Source organism: Schistosoma mansoni (assembly GCF_000237925.1).
Source record: "Schistosoma mansoni, WGS project CABG00000000 data, supercontig 0126, strain Puerto Rico, whole genome shotgun sequence".
NCBI lineage: Eukaryota > Metazoa > Platyhelminthes > Trematoda > Strigeidida > Schistosomatidae > Schistosoma > Schistosoma mansoni.
The window spans coordinates 443,506-466,343 of record NW_017386035.1 but is presented as its reverse complement, the minus strand read 5'-3'; the positions used below and the strand labels follow the sequence as shown (position 1 = coordinate 466,343).

The 22,838-nt window shown below is 33.6% G+C and overlaps 1 protein-coding gene across 1 annotated transcript in view; it reads right to left on the bottom strand.

Moving 5' to 3' along the window:
• The window catches only part of Smp_130470 (hypothetical protein), a gene marked incomplete at its 3' end in the record, with an annotated part of 50,548 nt that overhangs the window by 5,520 nt on the left and 22,190 nt on the right, over positions 1-22,838 (bottom strand). The window contains exons 12-25 of the mRNA XM_018790053.1: positions 22,303-22,484; positions 20,153-20,226; positions 15,098-15,378; positions 14,220-14,396; positions 12,837-12,947; positions 11,701-12,688; positions 11,026-11,235; positions 8,280-8,466; positions 7,014-7,449; positions 5,376-5,449; positions 3,765-4,045; positions 2,990-3,254; positions 1,175-1,662; positions 307-458 (exon numbers count right to left, since the gene is read on the bottom strand). Coding sequence (XP_018646391.1) covers positions 307-458; positions 1,175-1,662; positions 2,990-3,254; positions 3,765-4,045; positions 5,376-5,449; positions 7,014-7,449; positions 8,280-8,466; positions 11,026-11,235; positions 11,701-12,688; positions 12,837-12,947; positions 14,220-14,396; positions 15,098-15,378; positions 20,153-20,226; positions 22,303-22,484 — 3,906 coding nt within the window. The remainder of the gene's footprint in view (positions 1-306; positions 459-1,174; positions 1,663-2,989; positions 3,255-3,764; positions 4,046-5,375; positions 5,450-7,013; positions 7,450-8,279; positions 8,467-11,025; positions 11,236-11,700; positions 12,689-12,836; positions 12,948-14,219; positions 14,397-15,097; positions 15,379-20,152; positions 20,227-22,302; positions 22,485-22,838) is intronic.

Genomic DNA, 22,838 nt, shown 5'->3' with positions numbered 1-22,838 from the left:
TCGACAATTGTTAAAGGAATCAATATCAATTTAAGTTTCGCGATAAGCTGAAAACCTGAAGTACCTGATCAAGACAGAGACAACTTGATTTCACAAAAATAAGGTTTAACAAAAGTTTAGTGCTTGTATTTATAAACAAAACAGCTAAAGACGAATAAGGAATTGAGTGTGACAGTCTTCTACTTACGTAAATTAAGAAAGGCGGATATGTATGTAAAAACGAGTGATTGTTGAGAACGCTATACTAAAAAGGCAGGTACAATATCAAGAATTTCCACAACACAATTGAATATAACAGTATCTTACTTCAACAGTTTGACAAATAAGTTCTAAGCGATGTTGAATTGTCCTGTCTTTAGGCCATGAGATCGCCAGATTAGTAGCGAATTTGATAGACCATTCAGCAACGGTCGAGTCTGATCCGACTTTAACGATATCAGTGCCGTTCGCATCATCAACTAACGAAGCAGAATTTGAAAGAATGTAAAATTCTTAAAATAAATCAAACATTGAAAATATTACAAAAATGAGAATGGAAAATTTGTTGGGAATCTGGAAGTTTACATAAAAACTTTTATTGATCATAAAACAAACTGTTCATTATGTTCATTTCTCTAAATGGACACTGTAATTATTATTTGTTTTGTAATGGTTATTAATAAAGAATTATTAATTAGATATATAGTACCCACTGTAGTGACGGTTACAAAGTGAAATTTATTACATGGATATATTCCATATCAGGAGTAATTAGCCTTGTCTTGCGAAATTGATCAATCTAATAAAAGTCGAATTACAATGAAATCTTAATCGAGTTTATTATTAATGACCAATTACCTTTGAAGATATTGCGGGGATAAGAATACTTAATTATTTAAAGTATAATTCACACTTAATTTAAGTGATGAATATAATCTATGTAAGGAACTCTAGTTTCTTTAAAATAAGGTGAAACACTGAGAGTACATGCTTTACACAATTTGAATTACAAAACTCAATGCGTAAATATAGAGTCATGCAATATATTAGGCGTTCAGTGAAGTAAATTTTTACAAATGACTAAAAAGAATATGAAATTAATAAATAAACAGCTAAACACAGATTTGTAAAATAAAAAAAAATTAAATACTTGAATGATCTCCCTTGATAGTGACTTTGACATCATTTTTCTCACTGACACTATGATTCATATCTGATGATGGATCATTCTCAGTGTTATTCACAGCAGATGGAGTTGTAACATCATGCGCGACAACAATTTCAGAAGTTATAGAATCTGCTTCATTATCATCTTTAGTACAGACAGGATCTGGACAATTTGTAGAAGTCACTGGAGAATGATTTTCTAATTGATTGCATTCTAATTTATCTATTACATCAACTTTTTCTACATTTAGTTCAGATGATAGTATTTCAGAGAGACCAGGGCTTTCTTGTACTTCCTCTTTTTCTTCTTTCAATAACTGAGCTGCAGCTGAACGAGCTGCTGACGCAGCAGCTGCAGCTATACTTGATCTACTTGATTGATTAGCATTCAAATCGCCAGGATAATCTGTAACAGCTGGATCATGAGCCAGTTTATCACGAATCAACTGAACTATTCGTGCAAAACTCGAATTCGAATCTTGAAGAATATTTAGATCAGTGCGGGCTAATCCATGTCTATCACCAAAAATAGATAAAATAAAACTTTTCAATATTGTGTCCTAATATACAAACACTAGAAAGTAATTTTTCATAACGATAATTCTCTTCTCTCTGGGTACATTTACATAATATCACTCGATAGCTGAAGGAAAGTTAAAACCTAGTTAAGACCTGAACTATGTAATCAGGTCAATTATCGAATTGGATCCAAATAAGTTTATGTTTATTACACAACTTCAATAATTATCCTCACATAAACGAAAGTAGTTCGTACAAAAAATTTCTAAACTGGTTTAATTACCGATGACATATGCACTAATATCAATTTAATAACCAGTAGTGAAAATGAAACATAAGTTGACATATTACTAGAAGACATTAAAGTCATAAGAATGTTAACAACTTAACAACAACGGCAAAATCCAGTCTTGTTACGTACGAAGTGTATCTCTAACAAATTGGTACCAATGGGTATAAAAAATTATTCCTTAAAAGGTCAAATAGATAAAAGGAAAGTGTAATACGGTCCTAAAGCACGATCACATCGAGTTTCGTGTCATTACCTTAAAGTTTACAAAATAATTTTTATAGCTTAACAAGTATTCAACCAACCTTCACCCTAATAAACCCTCTTGAATTGTTGAATCGAATTAAAGTGATGAGTTATAAGAAATAACTTTTTAGACAAAATACATGAATCCAAGCTATGACGTAAGTAATGATTGGGTTAGGAAGAGAGTACTAGGTAAATATGGGAAATCGATTGATGAGGTAGTAAATCTTCATCAACTGAGGTGCTTGAGATATGTGTTACGTATGCCCCACCACACCCTACCTAGATGGACAATGTTCTCTGGTGTAAGAAAGCTAAGAGGAGGTAAATCAAAATATAACACCAGTCCACAAAGTCACTGACAACTGGAATCAGACAGGTTAATAAGTGTGAATCACCTGGTTGCTGTACGCGTGATTATCATAAACAATGGTTATATACTTGCATAACATGGCTCAAAATTGTTGGCAATGACGCAGGTGCATTAATTTTTTATTTTCCCTCAAATTCTGACATTCTGAATTCCTCATAACATTTTTTATCCTTATTTCACTCATTTATATTTCCTCAAATCTTCCATGCCTAATCTTTTCAACTACCACTCATACTATTACTATCTCTACTATTCTGGGATAATTTCGTCTCTCTGAGGTAATGAGGCATGGCAACTTGAACAGATGTATATACGTACTAGGGTTCACTTTGTGGCTGACTGACTGAATTCAAACTATTAAATGTATTCGAGAATGAATAACATCTAATTCTTTTTACTAAAAGTTTTAAACTTACTTTGCAGCAGCAAACAACAACTCTTTGTCGTGCTTTCCAGGTATCCACCAACCTGGGAGATCAGAACTAGACTGACATAATTTAAGCCTTTCCTCCAAATCAGGATGTTGTAGAATATTATTTCGAATACGTACTAACAAATCTATACGTGACAAACAACGACTAGCACGTTCTTCAGAAATAGGATCGATCACAAGTTCACAGCCTAAATCACTTGATCCCGATGTTGTAGTAGTAGCGACAGTGGAAGCAGGTTCTGCAAATACTGTGAAAATTTATAATTACAATTGTTTTAATAAAATATAACTCAGGGTATTTAAGTGATATAATAGAACTAAACTGAAGGAGTTAACAAATAAAGTATAATTATAGTGGAAAACAGTCAACCTTTAAACGGAGAACTTACTCGAACACAAATACTTTATTTGAGTAGATGAGAGGATTCTGAAAACATTATTTATATGTAGCAATATTGAAAAATGTTAATTCCTGGTAGAATCCTAACGTTAAGACACACTCTGCGATTGTAATACACCGAAATTAATGAACAAAATATTTACGGCAAATATCTAGAAAATAGGTTTAACATTTGAATAATGATTGACTGGCTCGTGAGGAATGACGTAACATTTCGAAGTGAAAGCTAAGTAATATTTAATATGTGAATGATGAATCAATAAAGTACAGTTTAATGTGCATTTACAGGGAAATAAAAAAGAGACGTTAAGTACCAGAAAATATTCACTTTTTTGTGGACAGGATAAAATAAACGTACCAGTAAGTTCCTTTTTGCAGACACGTTGACACATTCGATAAAAAGCTTGAAAGTATTCAACTAGCGCTTGATCAGATTTTCGACCTAGATTACCAAGTTGTCGGAAATTAATCCAATTATATATTCTTGGAATTGGTGGTTTCGATGATGGCTTTGACTCTTCATCAGTATTTGATTTCGACACTTCGTCAGTATCTGTTGTGGGGGGAATCTCAGCAAATTCTACACCAAAGCTTGATACTACACGATAGAAGTCAGCTTCTTCTCTACGCGTCCATTTTCTAAATTGACAGTGGAAAAATTGAGTGAAATGACACATTTAAGAAGAAAACCGAGATTTAGCAGTAGACTTACATATGTACGCTGGGCATAAGGCTTTAAAATGCTTAAATTTGCGTTACATACTAGTGAGTTGACGTAATTATCAAAGGTGACATCTAGTCTCAAATATTTAATACTTTATTGTTAACTCACGATATGAACCGATGTTAATTTGTATTTATTTCACCATGCATCATCAAGGGGAACGCTTTTATGCGGTGTATTTGTTTGACAGACGTAGTTCAATAGTTTAAGCGCTAAACTCATAATCATTAGAAGAGTTTAAACTATACATCGTTTACCAAGTTTAAGCAACGAGGTAATGTTACAACCTTCCATATATCTAAATAGTTGTTATAAGAAAAGTATAATGCTCTATTGTTTTTATTTATATTACTTTATGTATGCGCAAAATATATACTGAAAGCAAAGGATATGCGCAAGTCTTTGAATAAGTGATAGCATAACATAAAGTTAAGAGTGAAACAAGATTTACAGTCGTTAACTATAATGATAGACCGTTCACAGCAAAACAAAATGCTAAAAACAGCTTAGATATATAATATATATATATATATATAAATAAGCCGAAATCAGAGTATTATTCAACGGTAGCAAAAATGAATACGGAAGGGAGAAATTATAATACCACATAGTGTTTGTCAATCTGAGAAATCGACTAGTAAATTCGAGATATCCTAATGATAAAAACTAAACCGGTAAATTTAAATAGCTTTGTAAACATGGATGATGTTGTTCAGAAGGAAGATGAAAGCTCCACGACTAAACCATCCAGCTCAGAGAACAAAACCCCATTAAAATCATCCACCTGAGCTACAAATCTTCTCCATCATACAACACATTATAAATTAAAATCTGGATATTAGGTTTGATTCCAAAGTCAAATTAATTCATAAGAAAATCATTCAAGAAAAAAAACAATGTTTCCGTCTAAATTTTAAAACAAAAGAAATATCAGTTGTTTCTGAGCTTGTAAGAAATCATTAACAAAAACAAAATATATTAAAATAATATGAAGTAAAACTTCAGTCAGAATTGCAGATACACCTATTTGATAAAAGTGGCAACTATCAAAATAACCTACATTTATATTTCCTTATCTATCATCATTAGCAACTTAAACTTGAGTTTATGTGGCGAAATATTTAAATAGAAACTATAGATTGTTCTATTTGAAAGTATTGATTGTAAGATCAAATTATTTGTTCTGCTAATACCTACAAACTCCTGAAGTTAACATAAATGAAATAAATAAAATTATTAACTTACAAAAGTTTTGGTTCTGAAAGTCTTACAACAGGTGAACATGTTACAGACTCTTCAACTTCAACTTTGGGCGCATGCTGAAATAAGACAAATAATATACAAGATGAATCAGCAAATAACGATTACAAAGTAATATGCTCCTGATAATTATTTTGTTCACAAAGTCTTACTAACAGTAATAGTGTATAAAATGAAAATGACTTGAAGTATAAAAAGGCCTAATAATTAGATTTTTAATTAGTTATCTCGACAATCTCATTGAATTTTGACTTCATTATCATAAAAGATGACTTATGTATTGTTCAATGACACTCAATGTATGATGATCACTTTGATTGTCTAAAAGGTAACTTTATGAAATCATTTTCTAAAAGATGTGATTATCCGCATGGTTCAAATTTCTAGTAAAAATTACAAATCAATAATTACTTGAGGTAGAATTGTAGAAATTTGTATAGTTAGCCCCCAAATGCCCTTGTACGGCCGAGGGTGGGAAGAGTCCGCTCTCTCTCTCGAAATGCTCTCACAGGGAAGTCATACTCACTGCCTTCTCGTGGCAGGGGTGTTGTTTACGAAATTGAGAGGACGAAAGCGAATGTCCGGCGCTTTACCCGGGTTAGTGGACACGGCGAGCCCACCTGGGGGAGTTGGAAAACCCTGATTCCAAACCAATGGTGCACATGGGCTCCAGTATCCTGAGGGAACAAATCGTGTGTGAACCAATTGTTGGTCACCGGCTACCATGGGACTGCATCTCCTCACGATGCTCCATTGCCTTGTGGATCAGACCTTTAGGGTCGAAGGCTCCGGGTGTGGCTCCCCTAAGAAAATCACCTGCTTCAGTTTGGGCACCTGGACAGTATCACAGCCCTCACACAAGTCGAATGAGATTTGTGCGGCGCATATGTATCTGGTGCTTCCTTGTACCGATATTTATGTGTTTAAATAAATAAATAAATGAATTGTGTAGTTATTATTACTACGTGAGAATCTAGTCAATACAGTTTGAATGATTGGCTTCAAGTATCATCAAAAACGGTTTAGGACGGAAATTCATGGTAAGCCTACAGTTATTTCTTAATACATCCTAAATAGATCCTACAATTGATTGTCAGTCAAACTGATGAAATCTATTTTAATCGTGTTCTTAGTAGTTCTGTTTTTTTAAAAATACATTTGGCCATAGCTTTCCCACTTATACTTCACAATTATATCATTTCATTTTTCCTATATGATGAATAGTATATAAACAGTTTTAGTGTTGTAATTAAATGAATAAATGAACAATATATTTAACTGAATATGGTTATTCAGGACTATCAACTAGGATCTGGATCAATAAAAATAAAAATCTTAATTTATCAGTATAAGTAAAACCGATTACCTGATTTTTTTATTGGAAAAAAAAGGTGAATACACTAAAACCAATAAAAACAATAAAATAAAGCCTGAATATGTTTTTCCCTATGACATTCATATTCTTTAAAGTAGAATGTAATTTAACTTTTCTAGAAGTTATGACTATCAGTTGTGGTTTCAAAGAATAATAAAGTTGAAACTGAAATGAAATTGTTTATTGTTACAATGTTTAAATTTATTTAAAATTAATTAAATAATATAAATTTGAATGATTGAACTAACCCGAGATGAATCAGATTCTAATTGACTTTTGATGCGTTGGAAAAAACCAACAAGTTTTCTAGCTCGAGAGTTTAAATCTGCAAGTTGAGGAAATGGAAGAGCAGCAAGCAAAATATCATCTGAATAATTGTTTTCATTATTCGAGGTATCCGTCAGTGGAACAGATGATACATCTTTTTCAAGCGGCTTACAAATATTGTCTTCTCCTAGGTTGTTTACTTTATTATCATCCACCTCTGAAACTTTTACATCATTCATAGTTGTTTCAACATTCTCTGAATTTGTTTCAGGAACAACTAAGGCAGAAGGATCAGAGAGTGGAAGAACATTTTCTTCAGGTTTACATTCAGTTGTATCATCAGTTCTAACAAAACCCACTTCAGTCTCACAGTCACCGTTTGGACTTTTTGCAACCACTCCTGATTCACCATGATTACTAGGAATGACAGAAATAAAAAGCAGATCAAGTAGATAAGTGCAACGACTTTTTAACAATCATAAGAATTTGCTGAATAGTAATAATAAATGAGCAAAACAAAGCCAGGTATTGAACATCCTTTGGCATCGTAGTAATAACATGGGAAAAACATACACGTAAGAACACATTTAGAGGAAATCCATAAAATCACTTGTTCGTAAACATCAGAAAGATGAATATACGTAGCCTATGTAAGAGTTTATGAATATTATACAATCCAAATACATTTCAGATAATATATCCCTAAAGTATTGGGATCCAATTATATTTGACACGATAGCATGTAATTTGGTTTAGTGGTTTTAAAACCATTTAATGATCACGACAGTTCGATAAACACTATGGATTAGAATGGTCGGTTCCACTGTAGATTTTCCGGAAAGGAGTACTATTTCTACCAAATTAAGAAATACTAAAATGTATTTTTCTTTTTTATTTCAAACTAGAAGCATCACTATATATGGACAGCAGTATAAATTTTATGAACCCTTATTAGCTAAATACAGCCAATAGTTGTTTGTGTTGTTAGTTAGTTAGATTTTAAAAAGTGTATTTCCGTACTATTATGGACAGTGATTGAGAAGATAGTCAAAATATTGACTAAGGTATTTCACAGGAGAAAAAGTAAAACAGTATCCAAAAAAATTATAAAAACTTGTAGTAATATTGTTCATACTATGCGAGCCGGTTATGTCATAGTTATTATAGTAAGTGTAAACGAGTGCAAATTATAAAGTAAAGACAATGATCATGGCTAATGTCTATGTAATACAATAAAACGAACTAACTTCATTAAACGTTCTAATACAGTTGGATTTCGAGATTGAATAATTTCAACAGCACGAGAACGGAAGCATAGCTTAGGGTCTAAACGAATTGCTGTATACTTTTCCCATCCATGTTTCATAATACCAAGTAGTAAACACTTGTCGCAACAGGCATCCCACCATGGTGCAGGCAAATCTGAATCAAGAGCTGAGATGAATAAAGTTTAAAGAAAAAAAAGACAAAGATTAGGAACTTTTTATAAATTGAGTGTAATAAGTAATAAGAGACGCATTAAAATGATATATTAATTGAGAACAAGGAGGGCATAATGTTACGCAGAGATAGTTTAAGAATTACTGTTGTTACTGGAAATAAAATAAACGATAAATTAGAAAAATGTAATCTCAGTTATACGCACAATTCAGTTATTAAAAAAAAAGTAGGACCTAGCAGAAATGAGCATTAGACTAAGTTGCTACATCTGGTATCAGCAAAGTGACAAGAATTCATAAAAAGATGAGAATCAATAAGCTGTTCATGATGAACATAGTGAAGAAGACTTCTATAATGTTATTTGTTATACTAACATTTAATTGAACAATTAAACAACCCAATTAAAAAAAAGAAAGTCAATTCGAAAGACTGAACAGTAAATATGTGATTAAAGAGTTCGGAGTATACATCCCAACCGTTTTAATTTGAAATACTGACATTTTCAAATGATAGTCAGATTATCGATCATGTGATCCAGTTAAAATGAATTAACACTGTATCCCAGCTCATCAATGTATTATATTGTTATTGCTGAATATCAGACATTTCAAGCACCACACGACACGATAAAATACCAATATGTACAGTGTAAACTCATTAAGCAAAGAGTAAACGGTGGATAAAGTTGCAAAAAGACATCAGCCGACGAGCAAAGAACACGAAGAATAAAATCAGAAATACACAGTAAGATAATTAGAAAAAATGAAAGAATAACGTAAGTAAAGTGAACTAGTGAATATTTATTCATTTGAACACATAAACATTAGTACAACGGGGCACAAAATACATATGCGCCACACAATAATAAGGAGGTTGTGAAGAGATAAACAATGTAAAGTGAGTATGATAAAAAGAACAACAATGAACAGAAATTAGTGTGTGAGAGTGAAATAATTATCATTATAATAATAAGAGAAACAGTTCAGTTAGGAAAAATACAACCAGAAAGCATCCTTTCAATTAATGAAATTACGTTCATTTTTTATAAAGAAAGTCACTGCAGGATCGCCACTGGCTTCTATTCTGAGCCATATCTGATAACGTCTCAAGCTACTGTGTTGCACCATCTCTAGGACCCCAACCAAGGAGTCCTGAAAGACCAACAGAAACTAGTCCTGTACACCGACCTCCCATGCCACCACAGCATGTCATTTCAAACCAGTCCCAACGTCGGCAAATAATACACAACGTGGAATTCTGTGAGACGACATTCGTAGTACACGTCCAAGCCACTGAAGTCGGTTTTACAAGATGGCGACACCAACTGAATTATCGTCCCTGTACTCGAGCACATGTTGTTAAACTCTCATTAATAACATGGTGTTGCCACTGAATGTCGGCACTCCTTCGCAGACAACGATGATCAAACACAGAGAGTCGTCTAACGTCTTCAACTCGGAAATGTCAGGTTTCACAAGCGTTGTAGATCCAAACTTTTACAGTCAGACTAATATCATGAAGGCGCCAAGGATGACCCAGATTGGTAAAAGTGGATCTAGTTTCACTATATGTGAATCAGTCTCATCACTCACGCCGCTACCAGCACTTAGACAGCCACCTAAGGAGTTGGAGTTCCTTGCTGACTTCTGCCTCTTTGGGTAGATCAGTCGTCATGAGCCATGGAGGGAACAGAACAGTCTGATCGATGTCACTGGGGCAACAGACCAGTCGAACTGCTCCTCGAGAAACTTTGTCCATCGTCTGAGACGTCGATGGATGTTAGGAGATGGCATCCCGTCAGCTTCAAAGATTGTTTCGCTTACACCAGACATTTTGTTGCAAGTGACATGGATGAGTTGAAAGAGCGTTGGGCAGTTACTAGGTGTAGCTGCTGCTTCCAACTCGTTAGCACGACACCATTTGATCGATCGGTGAACCGTTTGCCGTATATATATATATATATATATATATAAGGATAAGGTGAAAAAACTTGGACTGTCATCTATTTCATTCTCTCGAAGTGGAGATGCGCTGGATGAATTATAATCTTATGAAGTTGAGATATCGAAGCAAATGGCTTAGTTGATTATCAAATTATCGTACTTCAATAAAGTCCCGTGAACTCATTGAAGAATGTATGACTAGAAAAACTACGTAGAAGTATTTTTAATTCGTAGGTAAAAGTATTTAACAGCCTATATTAATAATTCAAACAGTAACTGATACCAAGTCATAGAAACAGGTTTATATACCGGAAAAATTATGTGACTTCAATATCCCAAAATCAAAAATGAGGCTGTACAAATGCATACCTTATATAAAGATGCTATGTCTTGAAAAACTGCAAAGAGTTGTGAAAATCGAGTGCCATTTTCAGAGAAAATTATGTATGATATGAACGCGGTAACAAACAGAAAACTAACACACTTAAAAAGACGAATATGGATGGAGACAGGATAAACTACTAATATTGTCAAGATATGCATTTGGAACGTAAACAATTCCCTGAAAATAATTTATGCGAAAGATAATTAAAAACGGTCAACAAAATACCTTCTAAGGGAGGTAAACTTGATGCTAACTCATTGAAATCAGTATGACTTAATTTGGACGAGATCAAATCTTGAGCAGGATTTATACCAACAATATCACATTGTAAAAAGAACAGAAGAGCAACACGATTCAACAGCCTAGCCCCAGCTCTTTGAACATGCTTTTTAAAACTTTCAGATGGTAGTAAAAGTTCAGGTTTGAATGCTGCAACTTGAAATGGAATAGAAAAAACATGCAACAACAATAGAACAGTTGATTTTTACGGTTATATTGATCAAGAACAAAAGTAGTATGAAGATATTGAATAGAGAAATCACTTGTTGGAATTATATTCAAGCAAAAAACAATTAAAAGTAGATATTGAGAAGACTAGGTTTTATTCACCTTTGACCTTAATACATATTTATTAATTTCAATAGCTGAGATCATGAGTCAATTGAACCTAGACAACCATGAAAAACCTGGAAGCACTGAACGGCCATTTCGTCCTATTGTGGGACTCCTCAGCAGAGCGCATCCACGACCCCGCCTCGTGAGATTCGAACCCAGGACCTATCAGCACGATACCAAAGTTTCTATAGACATCAGCAATCATACAATCTGAAGCATATAATTACTATATGTTTTAATAAAATGAGGAATAAAAAAGTAACAGTTTATTGACGTTAAACTTACGTCTAGGAGATATTTGGGTTTCTTCTATTTTGATAGGATTCTCATCATCAATATCATCTTCATCTTTCTCAGGAATTTCATTTCTTTTAATTGGTTCACACGATTCCAATTGGGTATTGCATTTAACCATATTATGTACAATATCTGTATCGTCTGCAGTTAGTTTCGCTGTTGCAGTATTTAAAGGATCAGTTGATGAAACATCATCTACTATTGGACTTCCAATTGCATTATAATCACTAGGAACTGGAGAGTCTAAACATTGTTTACTTTCAGTTATCAACTCGGAAGATAACATATCATCTTTTTTGTTCACTTTCTGTTCCATCATTGGTGTTTGACCATCAAAGTTTTCAACATCAATATTAAGAGATACAGAAGGGGCTATACATTTAATTTTAGCGGTGGCTTCTGAAACAACAGTATTCACCTGATGAATATCAAGTTTCCAGGTACCAGGGCGAGCAAGAGTTTCACAGATAGCACGTGTGCGAACATCTGAATTTGGTGGTAAACACTGTAAAGTGTAGTCCAATAACGCACATGAAAAATATGCTAATTCAGATGGCAGCATAGTTCGTTTGAAAGTGACAGATGAAATTGCTTGCTCCCACTGACCCCAGGACCATGTGAGTAAACAACGCTCAACTCGAAAAAGATCAGCTCGATCAAGCGGTTCAATTACATTTGGATTACTTTCTATGCATCCATCAGGTTCTTTTGAAACAAGGGATTTTTCCTGCTTGATGTTTGAAGTTGGTATTGACTTTCGTGAACTGCGAGCAGCTCGGCGATTCCGACGGGATCGAATTCGACCTGATGAACACTGAATAACCGTTTCATCACCAGAACTGTTTGAGTTTGCATTATCATCGAAATCAGACATGTTAAAGCTAGCTGGACTTGGGATGTTAGAAGGTTCATTAACCATCATTGAGGAATAACGACTAGTTTGACGGCGTTGACGTGGAGTTTGGACTATCAGATCCTACAAAGAGTAAGAACATAAAGTTAAAACTGGTTTCCGAAGAGACACTGAAATACTACAGAGATTATAAATTCTTAAAACAAAACTAAATCAAGAAAAGACAACTTTTACTTTATGCCACGTAAAAAACAACAGTAATGAGACTTACTTTCATGACTAGTGCTGTTTCATCAACTCCAGCTTTTTTAGCCCATTTCTGCCAGAAATTCGGATCGTCTAATGCAATATCGCTTCTGTTATCTGACATTGAAAATGTCGCCTAAAATAAGATTGTAAAGTAGAAAAGTCAGTAAGCAATGGATATACAAACAATGAACAAGAAGAATAGACTTAAATTATTCGATTAGTCTTGAAGAACAGACAAACGGCTCAGCATTTTATCTGTTAATTATCGAATTTATTTATTTATTTCAACACACATATTTGAACAAGGAGGCACCGAATACACATGCGCCACACTTCATTTGATTTGTTTAAGAGCTTGGATACTGGCCGGGCGCCCAAACCGAAGCAGGTGGTTTTCGTAGAGGGCCGCTCCGCAAACTCTTGACCTAGATGTCTAATCCACAAGGCAGTGGAGCAACGTTAGGAGATGAAGTCCCATGCTAGCCGGTGACCAACAATTGGTTCATACGCCATTTGTCCCCTCAGGATGCTGGAGCCCATGTGCAACATTGGTTTGGAACCAAGATTTCTCAATCCCCCTAGGTGGATCCTCTGTATCCACCGACCCGGTTAAAGCACCGGACATTCGGTTTTCATCTTCTCAACTTTGTAAACAACAGCCTCACCGCGAGAAGGCAGTGAGTAGGGCTTCCCTGGCAGTGGCTGTATACGCGTGGCCGTGTGAGAGCATTTCGAGAGGGAGAGAGGACTGTCACTACTCTCGGTCATACTAGGGCATTTGGGGGACAATTATCGAATACACTACCCATTGTGACCCAGTATACATATAAAGGTCTATAAGGTGAAGCATTGAGTCAAAATAATTATATGAAAGCTTATTAAACTACCTAAATAGCTAAACGGAAGTGTCAGGTGGCAGTTAAGTGTGCAAACTACTGAACTAAAAATTTGCATTGGCATACTGAATAATTATTATCAAAACTTAAGCACGACAAAAGTAAACAACACAAAGCAGATATAATATTGAGAATAACATATAGTCAAGTTAGTCCGTCACACATTCTCATATGTAATGTCTAGGATATATGTTTCCATTGAGGAAACGTTTAAAAAGATTAGTTACACAAATAGTAAAAAGCAACATTTCGACTATTTTAACTGTAAGAATATAAAACAGAAAAACAGATTATACCGCGAGTTTGAAAATAACGGTAAAATCACAAGATAGCTTAGTTTGCTTACCATTAGTTAAAATAAAAAATGAATATGTAGTGATTTACATAGCAGTGTATGACACAAAACAGAAAAATCGAAAATCATTATTTCATTGAAAAAGCAAAACAATGATCAACATCAGTAAGTCAACATAAAAAATCAAAATGAAAAGTTCATAAAGTGGCATTACTTTAGAAAAAGTAGAATTCTCTTTTCCTTGTTCTAATTGGACAACGCGAGCTCGTGATTGAAGGATCTGATCAATATCTTCCTCACAAAAATCCTCGCCAGCTTTATCATCATCCATTAATGCTCCATATGCACCTTTCTTTAAAAGATCTTCAATTTCTTTCTTTGTCATTTGAGCCTATGAGAAATAAATATCCGGAAAATATACTGAATTCAGATGATGAAAATTAAGTAACGGATGGAATTGTAAGTGAATCAAGTCAAATGACATTCAAAGGGAATGCTTTACCCTGTACTCCAATTCTGTTACAAGATAGGTTTTGAGTCAGTCAAACTTAATCATTATAGTTATCTCCACCTCATCTAGCCTTATTGAATATACAACCGGTAAGTCTCGGGTTTGATATCGAGAAAAAGATTTATTTCTACCAACGTTGAAATGATTATCAATGATCAAAACCCTTCTACTTTTGCGCTTAAATTCAATCATTACACACACATTACATACACAAAGCAGAGATCATTTGATGTACATGTATGAATTTGTAAAAGTTATGTAACCGTATTTTATTTGAACTTACTGTTCTTAAACATTTTAGCATCACTTTAATTTGAAATGACTTTTTTCGAAAAAACGTATACTTATGATGATCATTATTACGTGTTTTAAGAGTTTTGATATAAAACTGAATCAATAAAAATAGAGAAATAAGAAATTTATACGTGCCAATAAGTGTGAAAACAATCAATAATACTTGTAGTGGGAAAATTACAGTACATTTAGTTACTCGACAAAATAATTATCATACCATTGATTTAGATTCTTATTATTGATAGAAAATACAATTAACATAACCATCACTACATTAGTACACATACTTGTCTAGCTTCTTTACTGCCCATAGATTGAAGAACTGCTCGATCTAGGCCTAGTTTAAGAGATGCTCGATCAAACATTTCACGTTCATATGTATTACGAGTAATTAAACGATAGACTTTAACCATCTTTTGTTGACCGATACGATGACAACGTGCTTGCGCTTGAAGATCATTTTGAGGATTCCAGTCAGAATCGTAAATAATTACCACATCGGCAGCAGTTAAATTAATTCCCAAACCACCAGCTTTGGTACACAACAAAAAGACAAATTTATCTGGATCTAAAATAAGAAAAAGTAGATAAATAAATGAAAAAATAAACAAAACGAAGGGAAACAATCATTAACAGGCATCATATTATCGATGAAAGCCATAAGGAATACACGGAATAATGACATAACATGTTAATATAGATGATGAGCTGAGTGAAGATAGATAAGTAATAATAAATCAAATGTCAAAATATCCAAAAAATCAAAACGATAAAACATTTTATACAAATGCAATGTCATGTGAACATACCTCCGAAAACAATTTAGTCAAAACAAAACTTATTTATTTTGTGTAGATTTTAATTCAATTAACGGTAGATAGATATATGTCAAAAGTGGTAGTTTCAACAACTGCAATGTTGACCAACATGCATTTGAGTTAATCTATTCACAGACTGAAAATTGTATTCTGCTTTATGCTGATTATAGTATAAGTCAATGGTCGTGAAATATATATATATATATATATATATAATGCATATTATATAAGTAATAGGATTCCTGAAACCTGAAGAATAATAAACATCCTAGGATTAGTTTGATTTTCGAAGATAACTTTAGTTGGTGCTAAGAATTTGAAAGTTAGCTTATCACACTCAACAAATATACAAGTATATAAGCGATGATAGCTTAACTCATTAACGGTAATTATTGGAAACAATTTTCAAAAAACATTACTTGAAACTGTTAATTACAAGGTAGATTCGAATTAAGAATAAATTTGACCATTGGTGTTTAAGTAAATACTAGGTCGACGTTGAAGTAGTGTCGAATGTTGTCTACATGTCAAGAAATTTTAATACAGATGGGAATTCGTACGTTTGTTTCTACTTTAAAACATATTGAAAGGTCAAGATTTTGACTATACAAAATTAGTTATTGAGTTATTTGTTCAATTTTAAATAAAAGAAAACAATATACCGTCAAAAATTATTATCAATGATACAAAGATTCAAAATCAAATTTATGACATTCCTCTATAGATTCATCTTTAAACGTAAGGGAATCATTTAAGCCTCTTAAAACGAATTCATACACATAATGCTGCCAACACCACTAATCAGTTTGTGTTTATGGGTAACAAAAAGAATTAAAAATCAAATCATGAAAACTTTTGCTTACTTTGCTTACGATCAATAAAAGGTATCAGTAACCTATTATACAAACTATTTACACTATTGTTATTATCATCATTACTGTTAATTAAACAAAACGATTATCTGAATGATGAATTTTAAAAATATAATAAACAAGGCACGTTTCTTCTCTTAATATTAAATGTCACCAAATAATTTATCAGATTACTAGCAATATCATTATTACTATTCATGATCATTAGTTGATAATGTACGAAACTGTTAACATTTTAGACAAGTATTTTTAACAAAAAAATAGAAAGGATCAGTTGATACCTATAGGTATTTCGTGTAGAAATAAATAGTTTTAATGACTATAGAATTACTTGTTGCTATTTGTATGCGAGCGTACGTATGTGTATGTGTGTATTGAAAATCAAATATAGTTTGGCAAAATATGAAGAAAAAAAGAAGAGGAAACTACTGAACGATGTACATGTTACATAGTTTAATAGAAAAGAAAAAAAGGACATACCACAACACAAATCCGATACCTAATGGAACGAAAAAAATTCCTAGTCTAGTTTTAAAAAGAAAATTGTTGAAGTAGGAACTTTTGTCTTTCTCTTGTTTCGTTGATGAAATAGAGGGAGAAAAAGAAGAATTACAACTATGAAAAATGATTTAATCCCTTGAAAATGATGATATACTTTATATACAGTAGAAAAATTCCCAGTTTATATGATCGTTAACACAATCATTTGGTTCAAAAAATTATTAAATATCAGTCTACTCTAATCAATTTATATAAGGAAGTACAGAGAATACATGTTTGATGAGATAAATAATGTATCACGCATAAGACACTCTAGATGTATGAAAAAAACCGTGAAAATTTACAATACCTGTTAAGTAGTAGCGAAGATATAAGTACGGGTAACTTGCAGGACCTATTATTGGACTATCATTCTTATTGTATAACTATTCGGTAACTAGATTATCTAAGCTTCATTTTGACCTATTGATTATTACTATATGATTTACTGTCCCTATGTTATGCTCAGTTTTATTGACTATTGTCTCCCACGCTTACAGCCTCATTTGGCCTGGTTTTGTACAAATATTATTTTCTATTTTTATGGTGTGTTGTGGTCTGCCTGTCTGATATATAAACAAAGTATGCTTGAAATAAACGATTCGTATTGCCGAGGCTGATATTGGTGTTTTTGGTCTCAAGTGGACGGGTTGGGCGGATAAGGACCAATAAGGACGCTAGGTTACTCATATAAATCGAACGTCATTGTCACAGTGTGAAGGTCGTAGAAGTCGTATTCTATTGGTGGATAATTTACGCGAATTACGTCCTTGTTAAATTCGTAAGGTCATAACGAATCAGCGACGACCTTGATCAAGTCATAACAATTGGCCACAGGCTAGGTCAAATCATAACAAATTGGCGACGGGGATTTCGGTAACAAAAAAATACAAGGATTGGGACGTGGTTCTGGCAAAAGAAATACAGCAGTCGGTGACGTCATTTTGGAATTAAATAATCCATAATATTTGCCGGTGTTTTTTTGGATTTATTATTATTATTATTATTCGCATTAAAAGAAAAAAAAATGTCAATTTATCAAGAACAGTTGCAGTTAATAATACAGCAGCAGCAGCAGCAGCAGATGTTAAGCTTCCAGCAGAAACTATTTGAAATAATTTTGGACAAATTTTTCACTAAACGAGACGTTTCAGAAAATAAAGAAATTATTTCTAAAGCAGATAATGGTGCGAAAATGGCTGTCTCAGAAAAACGCCAAGTTGAGGGTTCAATTCCCTTTATATCTGACGGAAAATGCAAAATTGGTAAGTTGGTCGGTTCAGAGCAAGACAATATCTTGCCTAATGCACATGAAACTGTGACAGTATCAGATGAGCAAGAAAAAGAAGGTTCCGCAGACAACCCCCTAAGTCCAGGATCAAATGAAACACCATTAAGTCCGCCCATCTCTGAAGACAAACTTACGTCAGAACAGAACTACAGTTTGCGTGATATTGGCCAAGAAAACTGGAAGAACGCATGTCCAGAAAATAACTGGAACAATACAGTTAACCAAATTGTGCCAAATGTGATTCGAAATCATGGGGAGACAGAAGTTTATAATATGGGTTCGCGTAATGATGCCCATAATTCTGATGAAATTTCGTATAAAGATGAGAAAAATAAGTCGGTCGAATCAGATGGTGATCAAAAATCTAATGCAATTTTACTTGATGCCAATTCTCCTAGTTATCTAATATCCTCTAGTGGAAATCTTAATGAATTTGATGGAGATATTTCAGAAAAGCTGAATTCCGATATCCTAAAATCAAATATCGTTCATCATTATCTATTCATTTCTAGTAGATTCTGCGTTCAATACGAGAAATATGTCCTAAATAAAGTCATATTAATTGTATTTTGGAGATATGAGGATCCAACATTATTTCGTGGGGGAGGAAATGTTGGAGAATTTCAACTTACAGGTAGTTTTTTTAAAATCAGAAGCTAATCGTCGAATCTTCAAAAAAGGGGAGGTGTTAAGTAGTAGCGAAGATATAAGTACGGGTAACTTGCAGGACCTATTATTGGACTATCATTCTTATTGTATAACTATTCGGTAACTAGATTATCTAAGCTTCATTTTGACCTATTGATTATTACTATATGATTTACTGTCCCTATGTTATGCTCAGTTTTATTGACTATTGTCTCCCACGCTTACAGCCTCATTTGGCCTGGTTTTGTACAAATATTATTTTCTATTTTTATGGTGTGTTGTGGTCTGCCTGTCTGATATATAAACAAAGTATGCTTGAAATAAACGATTCGTATTGCCGAGGCTGATATTGGTGTTTTTGGTCTCAAGTGGACGGGTTGGGCGGATAAGGACCAATAAGGACGCTAGGTTACTCATATAAATCGAACGTCATTGTCACAGTGTGAAGGTCGTAGAAGTCGTATTCTATTGGTGGATAATTTACGCGAATTACGTCCTTGTTAAATTCGTAAGGTCATAACGAATCAGCGACGACCTTGATCAAGTCATAACAATTGGCTACAGGCTAGGTCAAATCATAACAATACCTATGAGAGAAAAGAAACCTGATATTACATGATATTGATGTGAAATCATATTGATAATTAACTAGCAAGATATATTCCAAGAAATAAGTTAATATTATACAGCTTACAATCAACTTTGAGGTGTGTGTTACTAATCATACTTTGAACTGTTTTATAAATTATACGATTTATTAAACAATATTTATCTATTGATTATTTTATTTAATTAATTGTTCTTTTTACAGTTGTATAAGTTAAATAAATGGTGTCATAAGGTGAATGAACAATACGTGATTATTTCCACATTACTGCCCTGAAATTGTAGTATCAATTGGCTCGTCACATTATTGATCAAAACTATTTTTTATTTAAAGAAATCTATTAGGTTCATCTGTTTTTTTCAGTAAACAACATTTAAAGATGTCTAAAAATTTCTTTTATTCATGATTATAAAATAAGGATATTTATGTTCATGTTCTACGAGGTTTCTATTAATGTTTACGGTAAAGGCAATCCCACAAACTCTGTAAATTGTTATGATCAATAGAATTCAATTGGCTACAATTGGTTGATAAATTACTCTGTAAAACGATTTCTTAAAACTCACCAATACTGAATCTGTCTATTGCCTCTTGGCGTAATGGTCCATGAATCCGTCCATCGATACGTTCAAACTGAAACCTAAACACAGTATACATAAATTGCATATAATTTATAGGGAGATGAGATAAACTAAATTGAAGCTAACACACTAAAATGAATAATTCTGCATGAAAACGCAAATATTTAGAAAAGTATACCAGTAATGTTGTATTCAAGAGACATATAAATCAATTACGGAGAGTATATATTGAAATTATGTTTACTAATGTAACAAAGCAGTAAAATTGAGATAGTACAATCCTGATATAAGTTAGTAATAAACGAAATCTCTACATCCATAATTTAGCTGGAGTGTTCTTTTTTATACTAACATTAATATTACACATAAACAATAACAAATCGTAATATTGTAACTAATGTTAGTCTGAATTACAAGCCTATAATTTCGACTTATAAGTCAAGTACTAATTACCTATTAACCTACAGGGATAGCAATACAAAACTAACCAGTTATATAATTGGGGAGCACAAGTTATAAACTCAAAAATAATAAGCCCAATTTACAGCATCACTGTAAAGTTACTTTTACTCAGTGACAACAATAGATCAAACGTGACATCAGTTAAAACATCAATGATACATAGTATTACATAATGAATCGGAGGAGCTCGAATGATAATGCAGTAACCAATTATACAAAGCATGCAAGTACTCTTCATGAGACATTTTGTTTAAAAAGGAGAAAAAATAAACGTGAATACTAATTAAGTAGAGCTAGACTTTGATCACACGTTACATGACTACAGATTGTACCCTAACCATTTCGATTACGAGAGATAAGTCAGTTATCAGTAGCTTAATTGTATGAAAAAATTTCACTTCTAATAGATTCATTTTCACTAACTTATAAACACTAGCAATCTCATTATATTTTTACATGCTTTTAGATTTCATCATACTGAATATTAGAAAAATTCAAACGGAGATATTTTTCGTCTGTTTTATCCTATAATAGATTAAGGGCGAAATGTATAGGAATTTATACATGAGATAACAATTGATGAACGAAGTTTGTGAAGTAGAGCTGATCCAAAACGAAAGATAAACATTTTTAGAAATATTCAGTATGAAGCCTGGTGGTCGAAGCGTGCTAACGAGTTAAAAGCAGCAAGTGCAGTTGGTAACTGCCCAATGTTCTTTCAACTCATCCGTGTCACTGGCAACAAAAAGTCTGGTGTAAGCGAAACAATCTTTGAAGCTGACGGGATGCCATCTCCTAACATCCATCGACGTCTCAGACGATGGACAGAGTTTCTCGAGGAGCAGTTCGACTGGTCTGTTGCCCCAGTGACATCGATCAGACTGTCCTGCTCCTTCCACGGCTCATGACGACTGATCTACCCAAAGAGGCAGAAGTCAGCAAGGAACTCCAACTCCTGAGGCTCCACAAATCACCAGGCCCGGGTGACTTACCTCCGGCTCTTTTTAAAGATGGTGGAGACTTCCTGGTCGGGGGAACCGACTGAGTTGTTTGCAAACGTTTGGCAATTTAAGAGTGTTTCAACATCATGGAATGAGTCGACGGTTGTTCCTATCTTTAGAAAGCGTTCACGTCACTTATGCAACAGCTATTGTGGGATTAGTCTACTGGCGATTGCGTCCAAGCTATTGGCTCCCATCGTAATTCGCAGATTACTGGAAACCCGAGAAACACTGACTCGCTAGGAGCAGGCTCGTTTTCGTTCTGGTCAAGAATGGATTGATCACATCTTCACCCTGTGCTAAATATTTGAACACCGTCATACTTATCACAGGCCAACAATCATAATGATTCTTGACATTAGGATCGCCTTCGATTCGTTGGACAAAACTGTTCGTTGGGATTATTTATTTGAACAAATAAATATTGGTACAAGATGCACTAAATACATATGCGCCACACAAGTCACTTGATTTGTGTGTAGGCTGTGTTACTGCCCGGCTGCCCAGACAGAAGCAAATTTCAGTCAAATAACTTGGTACTATTAATTTTTAGAATGACAAAGAATAATTGTAATTGTTTATAAACTCTAAGGTTAAGGAAAAGAATACGACACGATAAAAGATTTTTGCACTCATGATGCCAGCATGACATCTGGAAAATTGGCAACTTACCCTTGGTGAACAAGATAGTCTTCAAGAATATCGAGTACACGAATCATTTGAGAAAATATGAGGACTTTGTGACCATCAGCGCGCAATTTCGGCAACAACTTATGAATTAACACAAGCTTTCCTGAGGCATAGACCATTGTTCGAAAGGTTAGATCATCTTCACTCAAAGTATTGTCGTTTGCCTTCAATAACATTGAAAAACCATTAATTTTTCGTAATTAAACAATCAAAAGGATGTATTTTTACTAAACTGAGTAAGCCACATAACAGAAATATATGAAAATAAAATTCATTTTGTCATCGATTCAGTTGTCTTCAGTAAAACTCGTATTTTATGCTTTTTATGGACTAAAAACACGGAATTTAGAGAAGCAATTTCATCCCACCGAACTTATTGTCAATCTTTACACCCATTCTTTATTTCTAAACATCCTTATATTGCTATCGTTTATGGAATCCAGTGAAACATTCCGAGACGTTTACGCTTACAAGTACTTTAAACTAATATAGCTTTAGTCATCCGTAATCTTAAGTTT